The sequence below is a fragment of the Psammomys obesus genome, unplaced genomic scaffold, assembly GCF_907164565.1.
Source record: "Psammomys obesus unplaced genomic scaffold, mPsaObe1.curated_primary_1811, whole genome shotgun sequence".
In the NCBI taxonomy this organism is placed as follows: domain Eukaryota; kingdom Metazoa; phylum Chordata; class Mammalia; order Rodentia; family Muridae; genus Psammomys; species Psammomys obesus.
Window position 1 is genome coordinate 13,130,309 of NW_026585686.1, and position 27,567 is coordinate 13,157,875.

The 27,567-nt window shown below is 37.8% G+C and overlaps 1 protein-coding gene across 5 annotated transcripts in view; it reads left to right on the forward strand.

The window, feature by feature from the left end:
• The window catches only part of Ptprd (protein tyrosine phosphatase receptor type D), a gene marked incomplete in the record, with an annotated part of 2,622,804 nt that overhangs the window by 2,515,848 nt on the left and 79,389 nt on the right, over positions 1 to 27,567 (forward strand). For all 5 annotated transcript variants that reach the window (XM_055629942.1, XM_055629950.1, XM_055629948.1 and 2 more), the window contains 1 exon segment: positions 8,309 to 8,432. In XM_055629942.1, the coding sequence (XP_055485917.1) occupies positions 8,309 to 8,432 (124 nt within the window).

Genomic DNA, 27,567 nt, shown 5'->3' on the forward strand with positions numbered 1-27,567 from the left:
GAAATGATGTAATGAGAATATCATTAGACCAAAACTGGCAAAGACCTTTGAAGTTAATCTATTTTCCCTACTGTCATTTTGAAATAAGAAATTAAGATTCATGATAAGAAATTTATAATTTATGTATGGATTAGAGGGCCTGAAGGCAGGTGGGGGACACATTTATTCTCCAGGGGTTGCAGGCTGGGTTGGAAAGGGCCCAGGCTCAGTGGTGGAGGATTCTGGAATTAAGAATTGAGGTGGGGGCCCTGAGGTCTCCTGGGCTTTGGCCTCCTGGGCCTGGGCCAGTTGGGCTGTGTGTTCAAAGGCAGCCTGAAGCAGGTGGGAAGCAAGGCAGGTAGTCCAAGTGACAAGATAGACCAGGTTCCAGGACGTGAGTGTGGTCACGTGCTCCGCCCACAAGTAGCGGTGCCTCAGCAGTGCCAGGGCTCCGAGCAACACCGAATTCTGTAGGAGGGTCCGGGCAGGCAAGAGGACACTGTTAAGGGCCCAAGGGATGCCTCAAGCAAGCCAAGTCTGAGCCCCAGCACCCATAGGGTAGAAGAAAAGAAGCAAACTCTGCTGTTCTTCTACGCCCACTTGGGTTTGGGGGGTTTGGTTTTGTTGTTGTTGTTTGGTTTCTCTGTGTGGCCGGGGCTGTCTGGACTCACTTTGTAGAGCAGGCTGGCCTCAAACTCACAGAGATCCGCCTGCCTCTGGCCCTGTCTCCCTAGTGCTGGGGTTATAGCGCAGACACCAGCATGCCCACACGTCTGCATACACACACACAAATAATGTTTTCTTTTAAGTAAAACTCTATGCGTGTAGACTACAAAGCCTCAGACTTCAAAGCCAAAACTCGTCATGTGACTCATGGAAAGTGGTATCATGGTCATTATCAGCAGTAGGAAGCAATCTCTCTTTCATTGTTTTATGAATTATGGAAGATTCAGGTATAATGATGAAAGAAGGTAGACTCATTACTCCTCATCCTCAAACTTCTTTTGTGAGTTTGGAAGGGTTGAGCTATTCCTGTGTTGGCTTTTCAGTACTCTCTCTTGCTGGTAAAAGAACACCCTAGACCATAAAGTCCAGGTGACAAACCTGCTATGGATTGTGCAAAGCACCATCCCAAATACTGAGCTCTAAAATCTGTTCCCATTATCACTAATAATGCAAATAAGGATATCAAAGGAATGGATTTGGAAAGTATCCTAAAACTAAGTTTTCCTCTCATTTTGGAAAGTGGTGGGATGCTTCCAAATTAGAAACTAAAGACCATAAGCATAATGCTTAACATACTATGAGCGCCTTCATCCTAGGCATGAGTATTATTGTCATTGGTAGGTAAAGTGTACATTTCTCCATACATGTATGTAGTATGTATATTATATATACATTTAAAAAATATACTGTTTTCCTCCAGCATCAGATAAAACAAGCTCAGTCATAATATTCTCTATTGGTTCCAGTTTTTCAAAAGTGTTAAAATGAAGCATAACCAATGAAATTTCAATATATGTTTTAAATAAAAAACTTTTTTGTCAGCTTTTCAGTTAAGAAAGAAATTGGGCTAAAATTCTAGATTGTCAGGTTGTATAAGGTTTTTTTAGTTTGATTGTCACATGAAAGAAGAAAGAGCACATGCCACTTTAAAGTGTAAACATTTTTTAAAATACCCACACACCATGGAAATGAGTATCAATGACCACCTTGCATGATTCTTTCATTTGAAGCCCATGTGTAGCGCTATGTCTTGTTACTTTGCCAGCAAACAGTAATCACATTAGCAGCCTGGAGTCATTCTTGTGCGTGTGCAGTGCCCCAGAAGCCCTGCTGGGTGCTCCTGTCTCTTCCTGACAGTTGCACTAAACATACTAGGGAATAAGAGTGAGGTAAAGAACTCTTTAAGTGTTAACTTGTAATTCTCTATATTTTGCCATGGACAAAGAGCATTGAATTTTTATTTTTCTGAACCAGAAAACAAGGTATTGATTAAACATGAACAAAACTCTTATTTTTCAGTTTCGAAGTTCATCTGTTTTTATGAGAAGGGATAAATGATTTAACACAAAGGAAAACAAAATGAAAAAAAAAAAAACCTTCCATATAAAGCACAAACAGTACTGAAAGGATAACATACTTTTTGACTACAGGATACAAAGTAAAATAAAATGATATTTTAAAACCCATTAAAATTTTATACATTTTATGAAGAATTAATACTATTGATTAGAGTCCACTGATGTCTTTTGCAAAGCTCATTATGGTTTATATCTGCTGTTTTCCTTATAGTGTTATTTGTTCCTTGCTCTAATGGTATGAGTCACAGTAACCATGAAATCAAGATATCCATTCATCAGTTGCTCTTTGCTTTTACAGTCTACTAATGTCCTGGTTTTATAAATGAGCAGGTCTCTGTTATCAAGTGGAAAGGGAAAGGAAAGCAATGCGTGTGGCGTTGATAGAGTTGGACATGTGTTACATAATAAATAGAGTGGCAGAAATGGATTGCCTTACAGCAGTAACAAAACAACTGCCTACCTTTTCTAACTCTAAGAAAGTAGAAACAATTGCTTTCAAGGGTAAAAACAATTACTGCTAGCTTTCTAAGACTGGTAGACAGGCCTGTTCAGACCCCACTCAATGTATGCACATGGAAGAGATAAGATGTGCTACTTTTCAGTTAACACTTAAAACATATGCCTTGCCCTTCATCCTTGAGGGTTGGTACAGATTCACCAATATTAGCAGTGTAAACTCCTCTTATTTAGTACCCAAAATCTGGTGCCCTGGCACCCTCAGGAAAGGGAGGATACATGTGTGAATTAGTTTAATGATGCACATGGGTTTTATTTAATAGATGATTTTTTTTTTCTGATCAGAACATAACTGTCAGTCTGAAATGCATACAACAATTAATAAAAATATTTTAGTCTTTAAATTGTTTGCTGATCAAGTGGCTTCTTTTTGAAAAACTTTATGGTCACCTATTATCAATTCAGTCTACAATGTCTCTTTACTCAGAAAAATGTTAAGTAATTTGTAATAGAATTTTTAAGCCTTTTCAAATTTACAGATGTCATGAAAGATACTAGTGTTTTTCTGAAATTCTTCACGTTTAGTCCTTATGAATACACTGTAAGTTTTTCCACCCCCTGCCACTTGTTAGCTAGACCAGACCTGTCACCCAAATGCTGAGATTAAAGGTGGCCCACCACCCACAGCTGTCCACCCCTTTGTTAAACCTTATCTATCTGATGTAGGAGATAAATAACTAACAATCTAAATAACCTAATTAAAACAAATCCCTAATCTGATCCCTCTAAAACATTGCCTTTGGGGACAAGAGTGTCTTTCTTTCCCTTTGACCACCTTCAGTAATCTGTTAGTCAACAACTCTGTAATATTTGGTTTCTAGATATCTTTTTGTGGTTTTTGATTTTATTTATTCATTTATTGGTTTCAGGTTTCAGGTATGCTTACTGTTATTTTTCTTCATAACTTCCCATTTTTATTTTTGTATTTTTTATTTATATTTTTATTAATTACAATTTATTCACTTTGTATCCCACCTGTAGCTCCCTCCCTCCTCCCTTTCGAATTCTAACCTCCCTCCCTCTTCTCCACTCATGCCCCTACCCCAGTCCACTGATAGGGGAGGTCTGCCCTCCCTTCCTTCTGATTTTCGATCTTAATGTATTTTGTTTCAAACTCTTCTTTGAGGAGATCTCTCAAAAATGACCTCTTTTATAGTTGTGAAGCAAAACAGCCCATTCTGATTCCAGAGCCCACATTTCATTGCCCCATGAAAAAGGACTGTCCAGGGCTTTTGTTACTGTTTTCATTTCACTGTTTCCATGGCCTGTTAAGATCGTTTAAAAGTCCTTCATAAGAATACTAGGAAGCTGGTGATGTAGCTGTACTGCTGTGACAGAGGGTAGGGAAAGTGTCCTCAATCACCTCATAATTGTGGGCATAGTTACCTTTTGACTTCTTCCATGTATGAGAATTCTAAAAACTTATAAGGAAAAAATCACACTTTACATATAAAGTTTAGTATTTTTTACCAACTGTGGTCTAAATTTTAGGTCTAACCTTTGGACAATACAATGCCTTGATTCAGTTCTGTTACCAGAAGGCAAATTTCTGTCTAAAGAAATGTCGGCCTGAAATACTTTTTCACTACATTTGACAAGTGGGGTACATTTATAGATTTATTTACGAACTGAGTACATCTCTTCTACAGTTCAAGGAAGAGCCCATTTATGTTCATTTATTAACACTGGTAATCTTGAAAAATCCTGTTTCAAATTCTTCACACTCTAATGGTAGCTTGTATCAGAGATGCTATTACAGGGAAAGACTCAAGGAAAGATAATATCTAATTGAATAAGAGGAGCCAGGAAAAAATGAGGGAACACACCTGACACATTGGTGAGGGAAGTGGTAAGAGTGAACACAGAGGATACAGCATCTAACTGGAGCTGAAAACGGCAGCCTCCCTGTATCTTTCATACATTGCTGCTACTTTCCACGTCATCTCATAGTCTTGCTTATGAAGGATTGTTAGTTTCCATTAAATGCATGTTCTTTTCTTGGAAGAATGTTCTCCTGGCAATCACAACCCCTTGCTAACTGTGAAAAATACAGCCCTTCCCAACTATGTAAGCATGTATTTTGTCCACACAAATGTATACATCAGTTTACCATTTTCCAACAGTGGATGGAAGAAAATATGAATATGAATAAAGGAAAAGGAGAAACTACTTTCTGCAGAAACTAGCAGTCAATTCCAGGGACTTGACAGTGTTGTAGGGTGAACCACACTATGGAAGAACCAGATGAACCATGTAGAAAGCTAGGATTTCCCCAGAAGTTAAGGTCATTGAAAGTTTAGTTCCACGGGTGGGAGGAGATGGTTTGGCTAGTAATATAGTTGGTCTAGTCCTTCTTTATAATTAAATTTTTGTTGTTTGTTTTGCAAACATACAAAAAAAACAGAGTGAGTCTATTTTTGTGGTAGTTCTTTGATGAGTCTCTAAAGGAATATTTTGAGGTTCCTTGTGCCCTTGGTTAATGTGAAGGACCAAGTGGAACACTGAGTACTTATGATTATGGATTTTGTGGTGTTTTGAAAGTGGAAATTATGTTTTTCTTTTGGCCCAAAGCTAGAGTTTAGAGAACCATTATAATGTTGCTTTAAAGTGATGACTCAGCACTATGAAAAGGGCCATGCCTGGGAGTATCACTCAAATACTATAATCTGTTGTGCAAACTTCTGAGGATTCTGTCCTGAACTTAGAATCACAAACAGAGATCAGCAGTTCTTACAGAAGTTTGATTCCAGCTTTTTCTATACTGTATTTATGAGCCAGCAGAGGGCTGGATATGAAACCATCAAGTAAACTTTGACTTAGCTAGAGAGAAGCACAGCAAACTTGAGTTTTCTACCTAGTAACTATTTAATTATAAATGAGTCATCTATCTTCTGTGTACCTTAATCATCACATCAAGAGAACCATGATAAACATAATAGTCATGCCTAGAATTATGTATTAACCAAGCAAATATTATAACTATTGGATAGACATTTTCATGGTTCCTTTTTAATGAAAACACAATATAAAATTAAAATTTCATCTGTTACATGTAGTATATTTTCCACCCACTTATTTCAAGACAAAATTCCAGTTGATGAAAAAAAAAACAATTTTAGAACTTTAAGACAAATTATTTAATATTAGCAAGTGTCTTTTTAAGACTTTGGTTTAATTTGAAATACCCACATGGAAGACATCTTTGTATCTGTTTCTACCCATCCTAGAAACAACTAAGTTCAAACTCTATTAGGATTAAAGTAATTTTCTTTGAAGTAATGGTGGGGAGCAGCAGTCCAGACAGGGATATAAAACCCTTTGTTATCTTGGTCAAGTTGTTATCATCTGGGTTTTAAGTTGAAGGACCTATTGATTAGCTGGAGAATTATAATTGTAGTTATGAATACAATGAAGTTCTTATTTATGAGTTCTGTGGAAATATAGCATATGGATTTTATATAGTTCATGAAATATAAAAACCCACCAATCAACTTTTATTTGAATAAATCAATTCGCTGTATTTTAAAACTCTACAGACTGAAAGAAAACCTTAGCCAAAACTGTGGCTGAGGAACATAAAGATGGGTGTGAGTGCTAAAGAGACATCAGCATTACAAAGACCATTGTGAGACAAAGAGGGACAATTAAGGGAGAAATTGAACAGGAAATAACACTAGCCTAGGCTCTAAGGAAGAAAAAAATCACTGAGTCCACTGGACTAAAGGGTACTAATAGCAAGTTTTTCCAGTGACCTCATTTTAATTTCTATTAGGAAGCTGTATGGTCAGGGTAGACCAGCTAAATATATGACGTTGAAATAGAAATCACCTCTATCAGCCTGCATCTATGCTGCTCTTTGTCCATGTTGGCCATGGTATTCACCCTTAAGAGCCTGCAACAAGAGAGGCCAGAGGACACAGAAGCAAAGCTCTCATGTCATTACCAGCACCGAGAAAGGGGAAAAAACGCGTTTGGAAATCAGAGATTCACTCATTTGTGATTTATTTGCCTCACTAACATAGATAAAGGGAAGGTGATTTTCAAAGCACTCTTCTTTCTTTCTTTCTTTCTTTCTTTCTTTCTTTCTTTCTTTCTTTCTTTCTTTCTTTCTTCCTTTCTTAAGTATAAAAGATGTTTGTATACCTCACTGACTTTCAGTAGTTATTCTTGCCTGAGTTTACTGCTCTCAGCATTCTGACAAGCTCCAGAAATAATGACCTGTGCTGTGTGTTGTTAAATGTTCAGTCAGACAGAGAGATACAGATGGATGAGTGCTTTGCTGCACAAAGGCAAGTCAGCATTATTTAATCAATGTTTGTTTGATCCGTGTAAAACAAGTATAAATGTAAGCTGCGTCCCATCTGTCCTATCATCCATGTGAAGCCAACCTCATTTTTAAAACTTGATTTCTTATGTAATTGTCCCAGAATGACACTGGATGATAAGTTGGGAGGGGAAGGATGGTTGGGCTTAGATCTGTTCCCTGTCTTTGGCTTCTTCATTCTGTAGTGGCATTCTGGATACTTAGGCAGCCTTATGCCTTAGTAACTACCAACTGGTAGTTAGCAGTAAGCTTTTTATTCCCTGGCCTAGGTTTGAAAGTAAACCTCCAAGTCACTCATACAAGTTTAACTAGGTTACTTAAGAGCAGTTAGCACACTGCCTGTCGGAGAAGGCCTTCAGCAGTCAGATTTACTTAATCAGTCTTTCCTTCTATGCCTTCATCTGTCAAATTTGGGGGGAAAAGAGAGAGAGGTACAGGGAGAGAACACAAGTCACCTTCTAACAGTTAAGAAAATTAAATTATACTATTTATAAAGCATAATGTTGGCCTGGTACCCACTAAATTTCCTATTAATTCCAGGATTCTTTCTCACAGAATATATTTTCATATGTACTATACAGCTTGTTCTACCACTATCAACTTAAAAAAAAAAACAAACGAAAACAAAACAAAACAACCACACTCTTCTATTAAGCAATTAAGCCTGAATGTAGTTTTAAAATCATAGTTGAGCTACTTACAAATTTCATTTTGTATCCAGGTAGTATTCTAGATTGTTTTTGCTTGCACTAAGACATTACAAAAAGATTGTAAAAATTAGAAAATATTCTTCTGTAGGGATATAAGTTGTTTTTCTCACTGTAATGATATCACCCGCTTCCCTTCCTTACCATCATTCTCTGCTGTTTGCATTGTACAGATTGCCCTGACACTGCCTGTGGTATGTTATAGAAAAACAGATACAATTGTAAATGCCACATAAGATGGAAGTACATAGCTATAGGATAAAAAAAACAGAGCCTTGTGCACAGAAAAGCCACAAGAAGGCCAGTCAACTGAAAGTGTGTGCACAGGTCCAGTCAGGAAAGACTAGGAAAGAATACTCAAGGCAAATTATGTTCATAGTACCAGAAGGAATATTGAGTTCTGTAAACTAGAGCAGCAGAGAAAGAAATGGAAAAGTAAGATGCAGACCTGCTGCTTTAGTATTAGCAGAGCTGATGCTTTTCGCTTAGGTCAGCGTTGGTGGTTGTTAATGACTCTCACAGTATTCCTCAGTGTACACTATTCAGGTTATGTTAGTGTTTGGCTTCACAGCTAAAATCATCCTTATGAAGTGTGGATTCAGAATGTCTTTTTAAATCATTTGCATTCCTCATGATAAAGGCCTTAATTCTATATTTTTTTCAGTATTGACTTTGTGTGTACTGTTTTTCTTTTATAGTCAATTGACCCTGGCCAGCAGTTCACATGGGAACACTCAAACTTGGAAGTAAACAAACCAAAGAACAGATATGCAAATGTCATTGCATATGATCACTCTCGGGTTCTCTTATCAGCAATAGAAGGTAAGAAAATGCATATATTATTCAAATTGCTGTTTTCTAGTGTTTAAGTATTTGCATGAGAATATAATATTGACTGGATTGCTAGCCATCTATGAAAACATTTAGCTCAAACCCAGGCACAGTTTATTGGCACCTTTACTTTCTTACATAAATGAATCAGTCACAGGAACATGTTGTCACTGTTCCCATCACAGAAGCATCCATCTATGAAGACTTGATAATTTACTCATATTTTTATGTGGGGAGGAGTGCCCAGCTTACCTGTGATTGTTGGTAGTTATGAGTGAACTAGTGATTTTCAGAAGTGGCCGATACACTAGTTACATATTTAAAAAGTAAGAAGGGAGGTCTACTTATTAGAGACAGGGTAAACTTAGGGTCAATATTGTGACAATTAACAGAAACTAAGCACCTTGGAAATACACAGGCTATGGAATCCATGATCTGCTTTGTAATGTTTCTTTCACAATGGCAGTCAGGAGTGCATTCCACAGGGGATGATGGATGAAAAGGGTTGCTTCTCAGCAGACCCAGGATGGTTTCTGTCCCCTTCTTCCAATAATCAATCCCTGCAGGCACCTTACTAAACCATCTGGGAGTTCATTCCTGACAATCAGAATTTCCATTGCCTGTTAGCCTATAGAAGAACATTATTAAGGGCTTGGAAAGCTGCTTTTTTTTTTTTAATGCCACCTAATGTTTTTCTGTGTCCTAACAGGCAACCTGAGCTACCACCTGTCTGTCACATACATTTGTTACCAGTGGCAGCTCAAAGGTTCTCTGTTTAAACTCTTGCACTTTCTTTAGAAATTATTGAATAGGACAGGCTTCTGATTAATCCTTTCAGGAATTCACAGTGCAAGCAGTCTCATCTACAATGGTTCAAGTATTTTTTTTCATGTTTTTAAAAATCTATGGTAACAACCACCTGATCTTAGCTTGAAAGCTCTCTTGGATCCAGACAATTGGTTTATCAGGCAAAGCCACTTGCCAAGGACCTGAGTTCAAACCCAGGATCAATCTAGTAGAAGGATGAAAGTTGACTTCTGACCTCTACAACACTATGGCACACGCCTGCACAGGCACACATACAAATCAAATATGAACTAGGAATGTTAAAGTACTCTTAGTGAGCATAAAAGGCATCAGTATAATAACACCTTGACTCGAAAGTGAAAGAAATCTCTTTATCCTTGGACTAAGCTTACAACTGCAACCTGCTTTGGCTCAAATTGCCCTTATGTGGTTTTGATGGGCCGTAAAATTCTATCACATTAGTTTTGATGTTTGAATGTATGGTAATGTCCCCTACTAGTGGCCCAATACAGTAGTGTTCAAATGTCATCCTTCTTCTAGCCTGAAAACGTTGATTAATTCTACCAAGTATCACCCATGCCAGTTGAGGCAGGATTAGGTCACATTGGTGATTGCTTCTTTGTAAGTCTTGTGGAGAAATTCAAGCAGATGCTTGTTGATGGCTGAAGGTAGGCTTTCCATTTTAGCTGTAAAAGTCCATTTTAAAATATGAAGAAAACAGATGTTATCTATATCATTATTATCACAGTAAATCGGAGCAAAACTAAATCAGATACAGAGGAAATAAGTCTTTTTTAATTAAGTAAATATGAGAATAGTAAACAAACAAACAGAAGACTCTAGAGAGCTGCTTGCCTTGCTGCCTTTAACACCGCTTCCCTGTATTTCTGCCATGTTGCTGTAACTTTCCTTATCCTGTTACTTTTCACATCCTAATGAGAAAAGGTGTTGAGATGAGGGTGAGGAAACTTGTGCATTTAATATGACAGTTGGAAACTTATACCCATTTTATTCTTAGGCTGTTTTTTACAGTGTAGAAGCAAAGGAGCTTGACTTAGACTAAAACTTGCCTTTTTATAACTCAGTGCCCACAGATACACCCTAAATCTAGATCTGACCTAGAAACCAATGTATCCCAACATTCTGTTATGCAAAAGGTTAGAGGAATTTAATGGGAATTTGTGAGATAGATAGAGAGTTTAATTCTGGGTTTTATTATTTATCATTTTATCTCAGAACAAGTATCTCCTAATCTGGGGGTACTCCAGGTGACAGTCATTCATTCTTTTTTTAATAATTTTTATTAATTACAGTTTATTCACTTGTATTCCCCCCTGTAGCTCCCTCCCTCCTCCCCTCCTAATTCGACTCTTTCTCCCTTCTCCCCTCCCAATCCCACTCTTTCTCCCTCTTCCCCACCAATACCCCTCTGCCAGTCTACTGATAAGGGAGGTCCTCCTTCCCTTCCCTCTATACCTAGTCTATCAGGTCTCATCAGGAGTGTCTCCATTGTCTTCTTCTGTGGCCTGGTAGCGCTCTTCCCCCTCAGGGGGAAATGATCAAAGAACAGGCCAATCAGTTCATGTCAGAGACAGTCCCTATCCCCATTACTATGGAACCCACTTGGACAATGAACTGCCATGGGCTACCTCTGTGCAAGGGTTCCAGGCCATTTCCATGAGTGGTCCTTGGTTGGAGTATCAGTCTCAGAAAAGACCCCTGTGCCCAGAAAATTTGGATCTGTTGCTCTCCTTGAGGAGCTCCTGTCCTCTCTAGGTCTTACTAGCTCTCCCACTTCTTTCATAAGATTCCCCGCACTCTGCCCAAAGTTTGGCTATGAGTCTCAGCATCTGTCTGGATACCCTGCAGGGTAGAGCCTTTTAGAGGCCCTCTGTGGCAGGCTCCTGTTCTGTTCCTATATTCTCCCTCCTCTGATGTCCATTCTTCTTGCCTTTCTGAATGGAGATTAAGCATCACAGCCAGAGTCCTTCTTCCTGATTAGCTTCCTTAGGTGTACAGATTTTAGTATGTTTATTCTATATTATATGTCTAATATCCACTTATGAGTGAGTGTATACCCTGTGTGTCTTTCTGCTTCTGGGATACCTCACTCAGGATGATCTTTTCCAGTTCCCACCATTTACCTGCAAATTTTATGATTTCCTTGTTTTTTTGTTTTTTTTTTTTTGTTTGTTTTTATCACTGATTAATATTCCATTGTGTAGATGTACCACAATTTCTGTATCCATTCCTCAACTGAGGGGCATCTGGGTTGTTTCCAGCTTCTGGCTATTACAAATAAAGCTGCTACAAACATGGTTGAGCTGATATTCTTGTTGTATACTTGAGTGTCTTTTGGATATATGCCTAGAAGTGGTATAGCTGGATCTTGAGGAAGCGCTATTCCTAATTGGACAGTCATTCATTCTGTATCAGCCTTAGACTAAGAGAATGCTCTGCACAGAAACTGCATAGCCAGCCACTAAGTGAGGCTCTTTGGCAGGCACTAGGATAACACAGGGCAGATGAAAACAGGAACTTATATTAGCCTTCTTTATATAAGCTAGTGTGTTCTACCTCTGTTTGCTAACAACAGTGACTGAGGCTGAGGGCTTTAATTAAGGTAGATTTGAAATTCTTTTCCTGGTAGTGTTAGCTACTCTTTTCTTATTATTTTGCAGAATATCTGACAGACATTAGAAAAGAAACAGAAATTGACACAGTGATTTATATTGTCTTTGTCTTGTTTAACAGTATAATCATTTACCCTTCTTCCATTGAGAATATAAAAAGAGTAAAAGATGACAAGGGATCAGGGAGTCTATATATCTCCAGCCGACTTTCTAAGCTTCTTGGAAATGGTGATACTCCTGATATTTCCAGAGCATTCATTAATTTGTACTGAGAAAACCCAGAATGAATCCAAAGAGTCAAAGTACAAACAGTTGTCAATTGTGGCACATCTGGGCAAAATAGGTGGAAAAACACAGGTGAATTTTGACAAGTCCAGTTGCTACTTTGATAACCTCCACTTAGGCAGTTCTTATGAGAAAATTATGGTTCCTGAACAAGAGCTGTAATAGCAGCTAGTTTAATGATTTAAGTTATATATTCTCAAAAAAAGGCCAAATTGAAGCTTATTCTTATGTGCACATAAACACAATATGAAAGTGTCTGTTAAGTGTTATACAATGTGTAAAATGTTCAGAAGCTACTTTCTTTAAAGCAGAGAGATTAAAAACAAGTAACCTCACTTTGAGGCGTTAGTTGTTCTTATGTATAGGTAACCATGACTCTTCTGAGATCAGTTCTATCAAATTAAAATCTCGTCTTTCCTGGATTCTAAGATCTAGATAGTTCTTCACAACAATTATTATGTTTACACTCCCTTACAGACTAATGAGATGCTTTTATAAACAGTTTTCCTGACAGTTATGCACTAGTTAGGGGAAAGTGCAGTGCAGACAGGAGGCAGCCCTGCTCCCTATGGAACCCAGCCCTGCTCATTCCCCAGCCAACTCATATCACCATCACTACTTTCCTGTGGAGAAAGTGTGACTCCAAACACTTGGTTTTATATCTTTGCCCCCAAATTCTTTTCATTATTTGATTGTAGGTTTAGAGCTAACTTAACCATTGTATATTATAAGCTCATTTTCCAGGGTATACTCTAACTATCCTGAAGCCAATGTCCATTTTCAGAAATTCTTACTGATCCAAATGTATCCACCATGACCTTATAGAAGTACAGCCATCTGTATCAGTACCTAACTGATTCAGTGGGTAACATTCTTTGGATGCTTATATAGCTTCCATTTTTTATAAAATACATTTATGGCAGGTTTTATCACAATGTCTTATAATTAGAAAGAATTAATCTCTACTGTTCTAGGTAAACATAATTCATCTTCACTAGGTCAGTGATAATTTTTCATAGAAGTATTATAATTAACATTTAAGAGGCATATTGGCAAGAGAGCATACTTTTAAAAAAAGGCTGCTGTGCAAGTCTAAGACAATACTAAAATACTATACTTCTGTGCAATAACAAAATAAGAAATTAGAGTTTGCCTGATTATCTAAGTGACATGGTAGAAACCATGTCACTGATTTTAGCTTTATCTTATACTGTTCCAATTATCCTGAAAAGCTAGTTATCATCTGAATGTACAGATGATAAAATGGAAACATTAAAATGTAAATATTGGGCTGGGAGCTGGCTCTGTGAGTAATGTGCTTGTCACACAAATGTGAGGATTTGAGATTTAATCCCCAGAACCAACATAAAGCCAGGCTTACCAGCTCATGTCTATAATCTCAGAGCTCCCATGGCAAGACAGGACTCAGAGATAGAGATTCTCCAGGAATTCATGGCCAGATAGGATGGCAAATGCAGAGTCCAGGCAACAAGAGCCCCTCCCCAAACCTGAGCTGCTCCTCTGAGCTGCACATGTACACAGTGACGCTCACATGCCCTTTCTCTCTCCACACATATGCAAGCACATCATACTCAGAGATAACTGCATTTTCTTCATGAAAATACACTTTTTGAAAGGCGAGAACTATTTTTATTATTAATAGTGAGAAGTGGCAAAGCCAAGATGCTAATGTCACATCAGCCAAACTTGGAGCTGACCTTCCCTCCAGCATCCCATGTGAATTCACGCTGCTTTTGCAGTTGTAATGGTTGTATCTGTTCACAGTGCCACATTTAAAATCAGTTTGGTTTTGGTAAAAATGGAGGAATTTTGAAACACTTAAGAAATCTGAAAGCTGGAGTTTTTCAGTTTTATTTTTTAACTGCAGACAAAAATGACTTTTTCAAAACTACAAGCAGCACCTGGATGCCTTTCAAGTGTGATTTTTTTATTTGGTTATTAATAACTTTTAAGATTGATCAGGAAGAACTCTGAATAAAGGCATGGAGTTGTACCGCAAGTCCCAGTTTACAAAGCTGTGTGACCTTATCATGCCCTTATCACGATCAACAGAGAGTCTATGGAAAAGTGGGATCCTTTGCTAATTTGATATACACATTAAGTCCACCTGAAACAGAGAATACCCACACACTGTGATTCCACACTCATTTGACGGAATTTCTGGCACCCAAGTCCTTGCAAGTTCATTCTCCCACTTAGCATTCCTGACTTAATAGGTTGGGTTCTGTTTCTTCAGAAAACATGGGTTTGTATGACCTGCCCATCATCGCTAAGTTCTAAATTCTGAGATCAAGAGATACTGAGTAGGCAAACAAATATTAAATCCTGGGCATTACTGTATTAGCACCTTCAAAAACACAGACGGTTTCAAGCCAGAGTGTTTGTCAAAGCAGTATCCCTGGCATATGTATGACTCTTTCACCAAAGCCAATCTTAGAGCTTTCTTAGGTCATACTTATGAATATTCTTCAACACTAGTGCTTATGAAAGTTATTTCTTTAATGTTTATTAAAATGTGAACTTCTATCTTAATCTGCCTCTGTTCTTACCATAACTTACTGCAGCTGCGTATTATAAACAGTAGATGAGCACTTCTGTCATCTGACTCCAAGATAAAGTTGCCCTCAGGTTCAGTGTCTACTGAGGATCTGGGTCCTCAGCTTCTGAGAAAAATGTCTGTCACTATTTCTTCTGGGCTGGAGAGATGCTACCTCAGATGTGTATGGGGGGTGTTGGAAAAGGACTAATAATCCTAATCTTCAAGCTCTTTTACAAAGACCCCAATCCCTTATTTGATGATTTATTTCATCACTTCCTGAAGGCCTGACCTATCAATATCAGGTTGACTTATGGCTCAGTATGTAAATTTGTCAGGGAATACCAATTCAGACCATATCAATTTGTTTTAACTTTCTTGTGGGAGGAGCATGTATTTAAAGTTTTAGAGCACATATTTATATTTACTTCCTTTCATGAGTTCCATCTTTAACCAGCCCATAATGCCTTTCAAAACATCATTCTTACTGATGTAAACTAGACTCTCCTTGGTTCTGAGAGGCTCACTCAGAGGAGGCACTGTACCTTGTTTTTTTTTTTGTTTTGTTTTTTTTTGTTGTTGTTGTTGTTTTTTTTTTTGACAGTTTAGTGATTGTACTATCCATACCTACTCCCTAGAATCAATAGGGAGAATAAGACAATGAATGCAGTTAAAACTCTCATAGTGCCCGGCAACACGAGAATGTGCAATAAACTTTGGACACTGCCGTAATTAGTGCTATGAGTTTTACTACTATTTTACACAAGTTCTTTTTCACTCAGAATTTTTTTTATTTGATCTATGGAAAAGTTAACAATATCCAAATGCAAAAGCTGCGAGTATTTAGAATAGTTCATAAAGCAAAAGAAAATATTAGCACTTGATAAATGAAAACCATGCCTGTAATAAGATTACAAATTTCAACAGGGGAAAATATTTCCTTTAAATGGAAATTCAGAGTATATCATCTGGTGTTAGATTTGCATAATAGGAGCAGTTAAAATCCGAGTGTAAATAATATAGATGACAGATGATGTGACAACAACGTGATTATTTGTGAGGTGGGAATTTACCAGCTTTAAAATAAGTGAACAGCACACAAAGTCACCACTCCTAAGATAAATCTAACTGAACACAGCTGATGAAAGCCAGAAATCCAAGTGGCTTTCAGTAATGATAATTCTCCACTCGCCCCTGTGAGACAGATGCATTGCCTTAGTCCTTGTGAAGCCTCGCTTCTGCAGTTCCTCCTGCATCAATTCACTGAGCACTACTGCCCATACATGTGGGAGAGTTGGTCAATTTCATATCATAACCCTGCTGTGAACAGCTTCTGATTTTTCAGGCCTTACATAGAAAAGCAATGCATATTCAACAAGTAAAAATTGTGACAGTAGTTTTATTTTTTGCATATATTTTTAATATTTTATAAAAATCATCTTCTTTGTCTCTGAGAGGCCACTGAGTTTTCATTTTCCATCCCACCAAACTTTATGTACCTCTGTCTCAAAAAAAGAGAGAAAGAAAGAAAGAAAGAAAGAAAGAAAGAAAGAAAGAAAGAAAGAGAAGGAAGGAAGGAAGGAAGGAAGGAAGGAAGGAAGGAAGGAAGGAAAAGAAAGAAAGAAAAGTAAAAGGCTATAGGTGGTCTCACATCTGGTCATAAGGAGTGGAAATGGTTAGGCAGAAGTGGCTGAAGTAAACAGCCTGAGTAGGACAAGAAAGAAGAGCCTTGGAGCCTGTCTGATTCCTAGTCAAGTGTGGCAGCAGCAATCTGGCAGATGTTTTTCAGGTTCACTGAAGAAGATTAGATAGGAGGAATGGCAGACAGAAGGGGGCCAGTGAGAAAGAACTAGGGGGTCAGCTCTCGGTCTGAACCCAGAGGCCAGGCCCCAAGGGTATAAAGTTGGGCAGAGATGACAATATTTTTTTAAAAAACCAGGAAAGCAAATTAATACAACTCTATCATTTTCCAATAGATTATGAAAAAATGATACTCTGACAACAAAGAATGAAAAGCTTTTCTTCCAGAGAAGACTCCCTTTGAAGTTTTCATATATTCTTTCTCATACCACCTCAGTTAATATCCTTTCCCTGCCTTCTGGTTCTTTCTTTTTTTCCTAGGGAATGATCTGTGAGAACCTTGTGTAAGGATTTCTTAGCTCTTAAAGCCTATTTAAAAAACAATAGAAGCTTCTGGACAGGTGGTTCCATATTTAAGAATATGTACTGCACTTGCATAGGACCTGAATTTGGTTCCCAGCTCCCATGTAGATGAGCTCACAACTTTTTGCCTGCACCTCCAGATCCAGGGGATCTGAAGTCCCTAACTTCACAGGGCACTCAAGTGCACATAATAAAAAAATGTGAATTAAATTACAACAAGGCAAATTTCATTATGCTATATACTTCATTTTTCTGGAAACCCATTTTTGTGCGTTCCATCCAATTATTTGTCGAATTGAGCTCATTTTTCTTACAATGTCCACAACATCAATCATTGACGGAGGCAGACAGCATGGTTCCTGTAGCACTTCCAGGCTTTCCTTTTCAAGTTAATTATGGACAAAATGATACAGTTTAATGCTTTTCTTATTTATTTTTCAAATATATAAAACTGTATTTTTTTAGGAGCAGTAAAGAGACATAGCTTAATTTGTACCAAGTAGAAAGCAAGATTGTGCTTTTAGCCTTAGAACCCTGACCAATTTCACATTTTCTGGCTTATTCAAAATCATCCAATTAAAGCTGCTTGGATGACTTTTACCCCCCTACATGGGCTAAGCAACTAGTGTAGAGATGTGTTATTATCCAACTCTTATTTTATCTGATAATGCAGTGAAGGGAAGATATACTTTCAAGTGATGGTTGCTGGTGGTGTAGGCTTGCATTGTTTACATTTTCACTCAAAAAGCCAATCAAATATTGAATAAGAAAGTCCTAGAAATGAGTTTGTTTTCTGTCTGCAGTATCTTATTTCATTATGGAATGTTTAGTATTTTACTGTATACCAAAGCAGAATATAAATACACAATTTATTTTTCTGAGGATATAGGGATGTGTTTCTCCTGTGATGTTTCTGCTGTTATAATTCAGGAATGGGATATGGATTTCTAAGAAGTTACTAAAAGTTTTTCTTTTTCTATTAATTAGTTTTAGTATAGAATTTGAAAGGAGAATCTGAAGTTAGAATTACTTTTCATCAATAGATAAAAAGAAATAGATTTATTTCATTCACTTTTTGCATCAATTATAATACCCATGTGGCAATTTAGAAATTGCAAATACATTTCTTTCACTTGACTCTCACAAAGAGTTTGGCTTAATGATGTTATAACAATAATGTTCATATATTATCAATGAAAACTGATGATCTGAGTGATTTTTTTAATGTGGCTCCTACAGGCTAGCCCATGCTAGGTTCTGATTATCTCATTACTAGATGAAGCTTTTGAATAATTTATCCTTATGAATATAATCTATAGCTGCAAGACTATATGTTGCAATCACCTAAAGACTGCTTTTTATTTTCCCTGGGCAAAGTGCTCCCGAACAATAAATGAGTTTCTTCTAGCACAGAGTGATAGTTTCCCAAGCTGTGCGATTAGTCTTGCTGTGCACTCAAAACCAGGTAGACTCTCTGGCTCCTTTTCTGGTCCCGTTTTCAAATCTCCTCTAGCCCAGCAATCCAGAGGGCAGAAGACAGGCCAAGGAAGACACTGCACAGTGAGGAAGAAATCCTGGCTTCCAGGTGTTTTGCACATTGCTCATTATCCCATCAGTTCTGACGTGATGATCTACAGTGGCCACACAACAAGGAATGCTTTTGGAACCAAATGCATATTCTGCAAAAATGAGGAGGACAATGCAGATTGTAGCTATATCAAGAAATCCAGTGATTCTGTATTTAGAAGGGCATTCTGGATCTCTGGTGTGTTGCAAGGAAAACCCTTCATTTCAGCAGCTCTGATGTAGCTGGGAGCAACTGCCATGAAAAGGGAAAAGAAAGAACACCACATCTGTGGAAATTAAATCACTCACTTGTAACTTACTGTTTAAATTTATATTTCTGGTTTAAATGGTGTCTGAAAAGTAAACTTTTTGTGTATTCTGTCTTAGAAAAATTTCAGTCTAGGACTTAACCACCAATTCAAGGTTTGGGGATTTTGGTGGAAAGGTGGGATGTCCTTTTTTAATTTTTTTTTATTAAAAAACTGTGTTGCATTGGTTCTTGAGTTCTTCTATTTTAAAAAATGGAACAAACTAGTTTGGTAAAGTGCAGTTTGTATTCACACAAGCTTTACTTAGTAAGAACTGTAGAAGACAAAGGGCTGAGTATTCCAGGTTTTGAGGATACACTATGAGGTGGAAAATTGAAAGCTCTTTTATCCATTTTGCTCCCTCTCAAGCACTGCCAGGAGCAGTCTGCCTTAGTGAGGAGGGATAGCATCTCCCCTACATGCCTGCTGCTACTCAGTGTTACAGGCTCCACTAGAGAAGAACTGCTTCCTTCCCATGAGCAGGCTCCCTGCTAGCCTCATACTACCATTGTGCTTTCTTTACACTGTTTTGTTTTATAACCTTAGCAGCTTCCAGTTGGGCTTTGCAGTAGCAGCCCCATTCAGTAAGTCTCATCTCAGCGTGCTAGACACAGTGGGAGTCAGCTTGCAAGAGCGTTAGAGTGTATCACAACCAAATCTCAGGGACTAAATGATTCTGTTTATCTTAAAATAACTTTGCAGAAATGGATGAAACCAAGACAGTTAAGAATACCATAGATACCTCATATTTTAGAGCTCAGAAGGACCTGTGGAAATCAATTTGTCCAATGTACCTTGGCTTAGCAGATAAGCTCGCAGGTCTAGACAAAGTGAATGGTTGGCTGAATGGTTCCTGATGAAGTTCCCTAAATTCTTAGTAAGTGTTTAGTATTGTCCCAAGACTCAGTTTCACATAGGATTTTCTCTTCATGGTGTGATACAAAAGTATTAATATTCCTCTTGTGGTTACTTCTGTATTGACAAAATAATTCATGTACTGCTCTTTCATGCAACTACAGTTAATGACAACATTTATTACTGTCATAATTACATTCTTAAACATGGACAAATCTTTTCAAGCTAAAATATCTTCTGATCAAAAAATTATAATCTACAGTAAATATAATGGTTTTGGTTGTTGTATGGCCTGTAGCCTAATTATTCCTGGTCAAATTAGTAGGCAAGAACAATTTTATTTTAACCCTGACGTGACAAAATAGCTCAGGTGAAATATTTCTTGACATTTCAATATATTCTCAATGTTGTGAATCATTTCTAAATCATTAATTGCTTGGCTCAATATTCTTTCAAACCATACAACTTCTTTCTTAGGATTGTTTCTTGTTCTGTTAATATTCAAGCACATGTAAAAACAATGTCATGAAGCACTGTCCTTTTTAATCTTATTCTTAGGTGAAGAAAGGGGCTCCTGTCCTTAGACTTGAACTCAGAGCTAATTATTCAAAGCTTTGCAGACCTTTAAGAAAACAGAAGCAGAGGGGAGGAAGGGAGGAATTGGGACGGGAGAAGGGAGGGAACCATAGGGGGAATATAAAGTAAATAAAGTGTAATTAATAAAGAATTAAAAAAAGCCAACCCCACTATGAAAAATAAGTCTAAATTAAATACTGTAGTCATATTTCAATTTAAATTATTGAGTACATCATAAGCAAACATACCTGAATTAAAAAAAAAGAAAGGAAAGAAAGAAGGAAGGAAGGAAGGAAGGAAGGAAGGAAGGAAGGAAGGAGAGAGAGAAAGGAAGAAAGGAAGAAAGGAAGAAAGGAAGAAAGAAAGAAAGAAAGAAAGAAAGAAAGAAAGAAAGAAAGAAAGAAAGAAAGAAAGAAAAAGAAAGAAAGAAAACAGAAGCTTGGTGTAGCAAGGCACATTCCTTTCATATCACCATCAGGGAGTCAGAGCCAGGCAGATCTCCCTGAGTTCTGTCCAACCTGCTCTACATAGCAAGCTCCGGACTAGCTATCGCTATATTGTGAGAACTTGACTCAAAAAAAAAAAAAAAACAAAAAGGAGGAGGTGGTGATGGTCCAGGGTCCATGCTGAAGTTTGGTATTTCTACCTTGAACTGTAACTAGGAAATATGAACAAATAATTATCAGCTTATAAATATGAACAAATAAAATATGAAGCCAAAAAGCCTCATTCTGCTTCAACAGAATGCTGTAGCCCATTGTACCTAACAGTACAGCTCCGACAAACAGTTATTTCACTATTTCATTTATTTTACTGTTAAGTTTTATGTTTGTGTGTGTTTTGCCTATATGTTAGTCTGTGTACCACATGTGTGCCTGCTGCCTTCAGAAGAGACAATAAGGAAAATGTCAGATTCCCTATAACAGGAGTTACCAGTAGTTTTGAGCTACCATGTGGTAATGGGGATTAAACCAGGACCTTCAGAAGAGTAGCCCCTTCTTAACCAAAGGGCTGAGCTCTTTTCAGCCCTACCTCCTTGTTTTAAAGGCTTGGTTTTACAGCTCTAGAGACAATGAACTCACTCTATACTGGCATAATTGTGAGCATGAAAAGTAACCAACATGCCACTAGAAAGAATCCGATCATTGATGGGATTCAGTTTAACACAGGATTAGTCTATGTGGACATAATCGACAACCAAGATCCAGGTTAAGGTTTTTCATTCATCTGACCAGATTGAAATGGTCATTTTGGTACTGTCACAGTTTACTTGATTGATTATTGCTAATTAGAAAATATACACAGATCAATATAGAAGAAATCCTAAGCTTCTACTTATTTTATAAAATGCACTAAAGCAACAGAAAAAACAAGTCATTGAGCTAAGCTGGTCATAAACATATATTAGAAAGAGGCAATTGCCAGCCAGATGTGGTGGTTATACACCCTTTCAGTCCCAGGAGAGAAAGATGGATCTCTGAGTTCAAGGCCAGTCAGGGCTACATAGTGAGATCCCCATTTCCAAAAATAAAATAATAAATAAATGTAAACTGATTGCGAGACATAGTTTATTATAGCAGGGCCAGTCTGTCCTAAGAATTTTGCTGGAGTCTAGCATGAGGCAAAGGTCTCTGGGTCATGTTCTTCTCATTTTAACGACTCCTTTCTATACCATAAACAAACAGAAAGCAAAAATGCAACCACCCAAAGCCAAGCAGTAATTGTAAACCACTAAAAATAAAAAATGTTTTTCTGAATCCATGTAAATAAATAACAAAGCAATCTGCTAATTTGTCATAATTCTCTCTTCTTTCATTACTTCATTTTAAGTTACACTTTTATCTCCAGAGCCCCCAGAGCAATTCAGTTCATTCTCACACACCTGGCTTCATAGTACACTATGACTGTTACTACAGCACTTGCAGACTCATTTCTTTCTAAATAAGTAATTAATGATTAAATGAACTAATAGGCATTTGTGTTAGAAAGGCCAACACCCAATATGAACAAATTTTGTAAAGCCAACCTCCCAGCAGAATATCTTAATCAACAGTTTCTGAGAGGATGTTTCATAGCACCCAAAATTCTGAAAGCCACGAGAGTGTATTTTTTCTAGGACTGGTTGGAAAACATTCCTAAATATGTCATACTTAAAAGTGGGGTCTCATTACTTAAAACTGCCTGCTATTAAATGTAGTTTCCATTCTGGAGTTAATATGTTTAGAAGGACAAGGCATCACCATTACTGCAGTCTTTTCTCATCCTGTGCTCAGCTCATGAAAGGGTATTGGAAACAGGGCTTGATAGATTCCAGGTCTCCTGGGACAGCATTTACACACTGGAGGGATGAAAGACCTTACCTGACCTTCTACTCTGCCAGTGCGGGTAAAGGATCATGATAGAATAGGCATTCTGGAAATCACCCCCACACTGGGAGTTTCAAAATGGAAGAAGGACCTCAGCATTATTTTCAGCGTGTACAGAGTACCTGATAATAAGCATTCTTGGATACTGCATTATTTTGTTTTCAGTTTACTTTCAAAATATCAAGGTCTAAATTTGTAAAGCATTCAGTGCTATCTCAACCACTTGGTAATCTTTAGGTAGAAATGGTTTATTTTTATCTCTTGGAAATACAGTCATTATTCATTAAAATTAATCTCTCTTAAATTTCATTATTCATATTTTTTAAAGTTAATTTATTTCATAATGGCTGGGTAAAATTATCCACAGGGCTGTAATTCTAGGGTTGCATTTAAGCTATCCCCTATAGCCACAGGAGCATGGTATTGGGGAGGATCAAGATCTTTATCAGTCATGAGCTACCAGAACTCAAACTGTTTCTTGAGTAGCTGAAATAGATGAATAGTGCTCCAACCAACTGTGTGTTTGTTTATGCTCAAGACTTTCCACCTAATGGTTGTGGTATCCTATACCTATGTGTTCATCTCAGAGTGAGTGATTTCCATCTGAGTTTCATTATTCTTCTCGGGAGGATCAGTTCTACAACTGGAATCAAAAAAGCATTCAAAGTAATAGCAACTGGCAATCAGGGAAATATAGCAGTTTTAGCATGGGAGCACATGTTCCAATATGTAGAGAAAAAAAAAATTCTCCTAACTCCAGGGCACATATTTCCCAGGGCCAGGAAGGACCATGCATGTGTTCTAGTTTTTCCTTCCATAGCATACTGATGTCTCTATAAAAGTATTTCTTTCTCTCCAGGGGCAGGCAACTCATTATCTCTCTAGGAAACCTACTACGCTTTTGATTCTGATTGTCTGAAAGTGTATCAAAGTAGCAGAGACACAATTCCTCTGTGTAGTTAACATCCTTCAGAATTGAAGCTGTGTCTCAACACAGTAAATTAAGGCCCCTCAGACATTCTCAGGTAGCTCTTATCCCCAGATCCCATTGTTTTCCCCTTTTCTTCTATAGCATGTATTCATTTTCTATAGAGCAGTATTGATTTTCTTGGTCACTTTGGTTACTCTCCTTGGGGGAAACACAAATTGGCTCTTATCTCTCTTAACATATTACAATAATAGAAAATTAGGCTTTAAGTCAGAAAATCACCATAAAAGAGAATCTTTGCTCTTTAATAAATATTGGAACTGGTCAAATTATGCATTATTTTTAATAAGGAAGATTGCCAATGGAAAATAAGAAAGATGGAATTGTGGTCAAATCCACAATAAGCAAGTTCAGCAAAAACTTAGTGTATCACAACCTGTAATAGATAGTAGTATAAAGAAATATTGTATGTGCCCTGAATCCTGGGAACTTAGACAGGCACAGATGAAAGGTACCTACGAGGAGAAAGAGGTAGGGTATGTTCTAGGATATAGATGGAAGAGAACAATTTCTTCCAACCGAAGCAAGCCAGTACCTAGATATTAAGAGGTGAGCAGAGTCAGATAAGATTAGAAAAGTGTAAAGCTTTTAGATAAGAGTTTAGATTTTTCTTAAAAGAAAGTCACCATTGGGTTTGCAGAAATCACAGTATTTGCAATTATTTTTTGTTTAATTACACTTTATTTACTTTGTATCCCCCCCTCTAGTTCCCAGCCTCCTCCCCTCCCAATCCCTTACTTCTTCCCCCTTCTCCACACATGCCCGGCCCCAAGTCCACTGGTAGGGGAGGGTTTCTCTTTCCACCTTCTGATACTAGTCTGTTAGGTCTCATCAGGAAGTGGCTACATTGTCTTCCACTGTGGCGTGGTAAGGCTGTTCCCCCCTCAGGGGGAGGTGATCAATGAGCAGGTCAATCAGTTCATGTCAGAAGCAGTCCCTGTTCCCATTACCATGGAACCCACTTGGACATTGAACTGCCATGGGCTACATCTGTACAGGGGTTCTAGGTTACATACATGCATGGTACTTGGTTGGAGTATGAGTCTCAGGAAAGACCCCTGCGCTCAAATTTTTTGGTTCTGTTGCTCTCCTTGTGGACCTCCTGTCCTCTCCAGATCTTGCTACTATTATTTCCCACTTCTTTCATAAGATTCCATGTACTCTGCCCAAAGTTTGGCCATAAGTCTCAACATCTGCTTTGATAGTCTGCAGGCAGAGCCTTTCAGAGGCCCTCTGTGGGAGGCTCCTAACTTGTTTCCTGTTTTCTTCTGATGCTGATGTCCATCCTCTTTGCCTTTCCAGATGGGGATTGAGCAGATTGAGCCAGAGTCCTCCCTCTTGATTAGTTTCTTTAGGTGTACAGATTTTAGTAGATTTATCCTATATTATATGTCTATAGACATTGTATAGACATACAAAATAAACATTATATATTGGCATATAATGTCTATTACATGTCATAAATGTGTTTCTGCTTCTGGGTCAGCTCACTCAGGATGATCCTTTCCAGTTCCCACCATTTACCTGCAAATTTCATGATTTCCTTGTTTTTCATTGCTTAGTAATATTCCATTGTGTAGATGTACCACAATTTCTGTATCCATTCCTCAACTGAGGGGCATCTGGGTTGTTTCCAGCTTCTGTGTATTACAAATAAATCTGCTACAAACATGGTTGAGCAAATGTCCTTATTGTGTACTTGAGCCTCTTTTGGATATATGCCTAGGAGTGGTATGGCTGGGTCTTGAGGAAGTGCTATTGCTAGTTGTCTGAGAAAGTGCCAGATTGATTTCCAGAGTGGTTGTACAAGTTTACATTCCCATCAGCAGTGGAGGAGGGTTCCCCTTTCTCCACAACCTCTCCAGCATTATCCTTTAGTGAAACATACAAGAAAGTGTAAACATGAAGATGATGTAGCCAGTCTGCAGCGGTTGTTACAGGTTGTTGCAAGGAGTGGTTCTTCTGTGACAACCCTGTGAGTCTTAAATAAGAGATACTACTTTCTAGGGGTCCAATTACAGGAATAGGAAAGAAACAGCTTATGTTTGAACTTGACTTCATTCACCATCTTGTGCAACTCAGTGTTTCTTTTCTTTTTTAAAGATGATCAAAACAGGAATTGGTTGACATTATTCTCAAGAAAACTGAATGATTTTGTAGTATGTATCAGTAGCTGAACCTTCAATGGATTATTTGTTATAATATTACACTTTACAATGCATCTTCAGATACAGGCATTTTTTATTTAGTTTTTGTCTGAAAATGAAAATCAAGAAGAGGAGAAGGGCATGACAAGATTATTTTTTGACATTTGCAAACTATTTTTTACTAGTACAAGTGGGCAGACAGAGAACCTGTGAGGAAAAAAAATGAATTCTATAGGCATCTCCTTTGTTTTACTTTACTTGGTGATTTGATCATATTGTAAAAAAATAATACCCTGAATGTTGCACATTTTTATGATGATGTCATGGTGGTACACATTATCTGGCTTAAAAAACCCAAACTGTAGATTTAAGTATGTTTCTACTATCCACTTATAAGTGAGTATATATCATGTGTGTCGTTTTGCTTCTGGAATACCTCACTCAGGATGATCTTTTCTAGATCCCACCATTTGCCTACAAATTTCATGATTTTCTTGTTTTAAATTGCTTATTAGTATTCCATTGTGTAAATGTACCACAATTTCTGTATCCATTCCTTCATTGAGGGACATCCAAGTTCTTTCCAGATTCTGGCAGTCATGAATAAAGCTGCTATTAACATAGTTGAGCAAATGTCTTTGTTGTATACTTGAGCATCTTTTGGATATATGTCTAGGAGTTGTATAGCTGAATTTTGAGGAAGCACCATTCCTAGTTTTCCGAAAAAGTGCCAGATTGATTTCCAAAGTGGTTGTACAAGTTCAGACTCCCACAAGGAATGAAGGAGGGTTCCCTTTCTCCACATCCTCTCCAGCATGCGTTGTCCCTTGAGTTTTTTATCTTAGCCATTCTGATGGGTGCAAGGTGAAATCTTAGGGTCATTTTTATTTCCATTTCCCCGATGACTAAGGATATTGAGCATTTCTTTAAGTGTTTCTTTGCCATTTGATATTCCACTATTGATAATTCTCTGTTTAGCTCTGTACCCCATATTTAAAATTGGATTACTTGATTTGTTGCAGTTTAACTTCTTGAATTCTTTGTATATTTTGGATATTAGCCCTCTGTCAGATATAATATAGGATAAACATACTAAAATATATATACCTAAAAAGCTAAGCAAGAAGGAGAACCCTGGGTAAGATGTTCAATCCTCATTTAGAAACGCAAATGTGATAGACTTAGGAAGAGGGAAAAAACAGGGAACAGGACAGGAATCTACCACAGAGGGCCTCTGAAAGACTATACCCAGCAGAGTATCAAAGCAGATGCTGAGCCTCATAGCCAAACTTTAGGCAGAGTGAAGGGAATTTTATGAAAGAAGGGGGAGATAGAACAGGAGCTCCACAAGGAGAGCAAAACAAACAAACAAAAAATTCTGGGCACAGGGGTCTTTTCTGAGACTGATAATGCAACCAATGACCATGCATGGTGACAACCTAGAACCCCTGAACAGATGTAGCTCATGGCAGTTTAGTGTCCAAGTGGGTACCCTAATAAGGGGAACAGGGGCTGTCTCTGACATGAACTTAGTGGCTGGTTCTTTGATCACCTCCCCCTAAGGGGGGAACAGCCTTACCAGACCACAGAGGAAGACAATGCAGCCAGTCCTGATGAGACCTGATAGGCTAGGGTCAGATGGAAGGGGAGGAGAGCCTCCCCTATCAGTGTACTTGGGAAGGAGCATAGGAGGAGAAAAGGGAGGGAGATCAGAATTGAGAGAAGAAAAGGGAGGGGACTACAGCTGGGATACAAAGTGAATAAATTGATATAAATAAAATTTTTTTAAAAAACAAACTAAAATGTATTGGAACTCTTTCAGCAGGATATGGAATGATAATAGAACATCACTGTTAAACCAGAGCCAGACTGTTT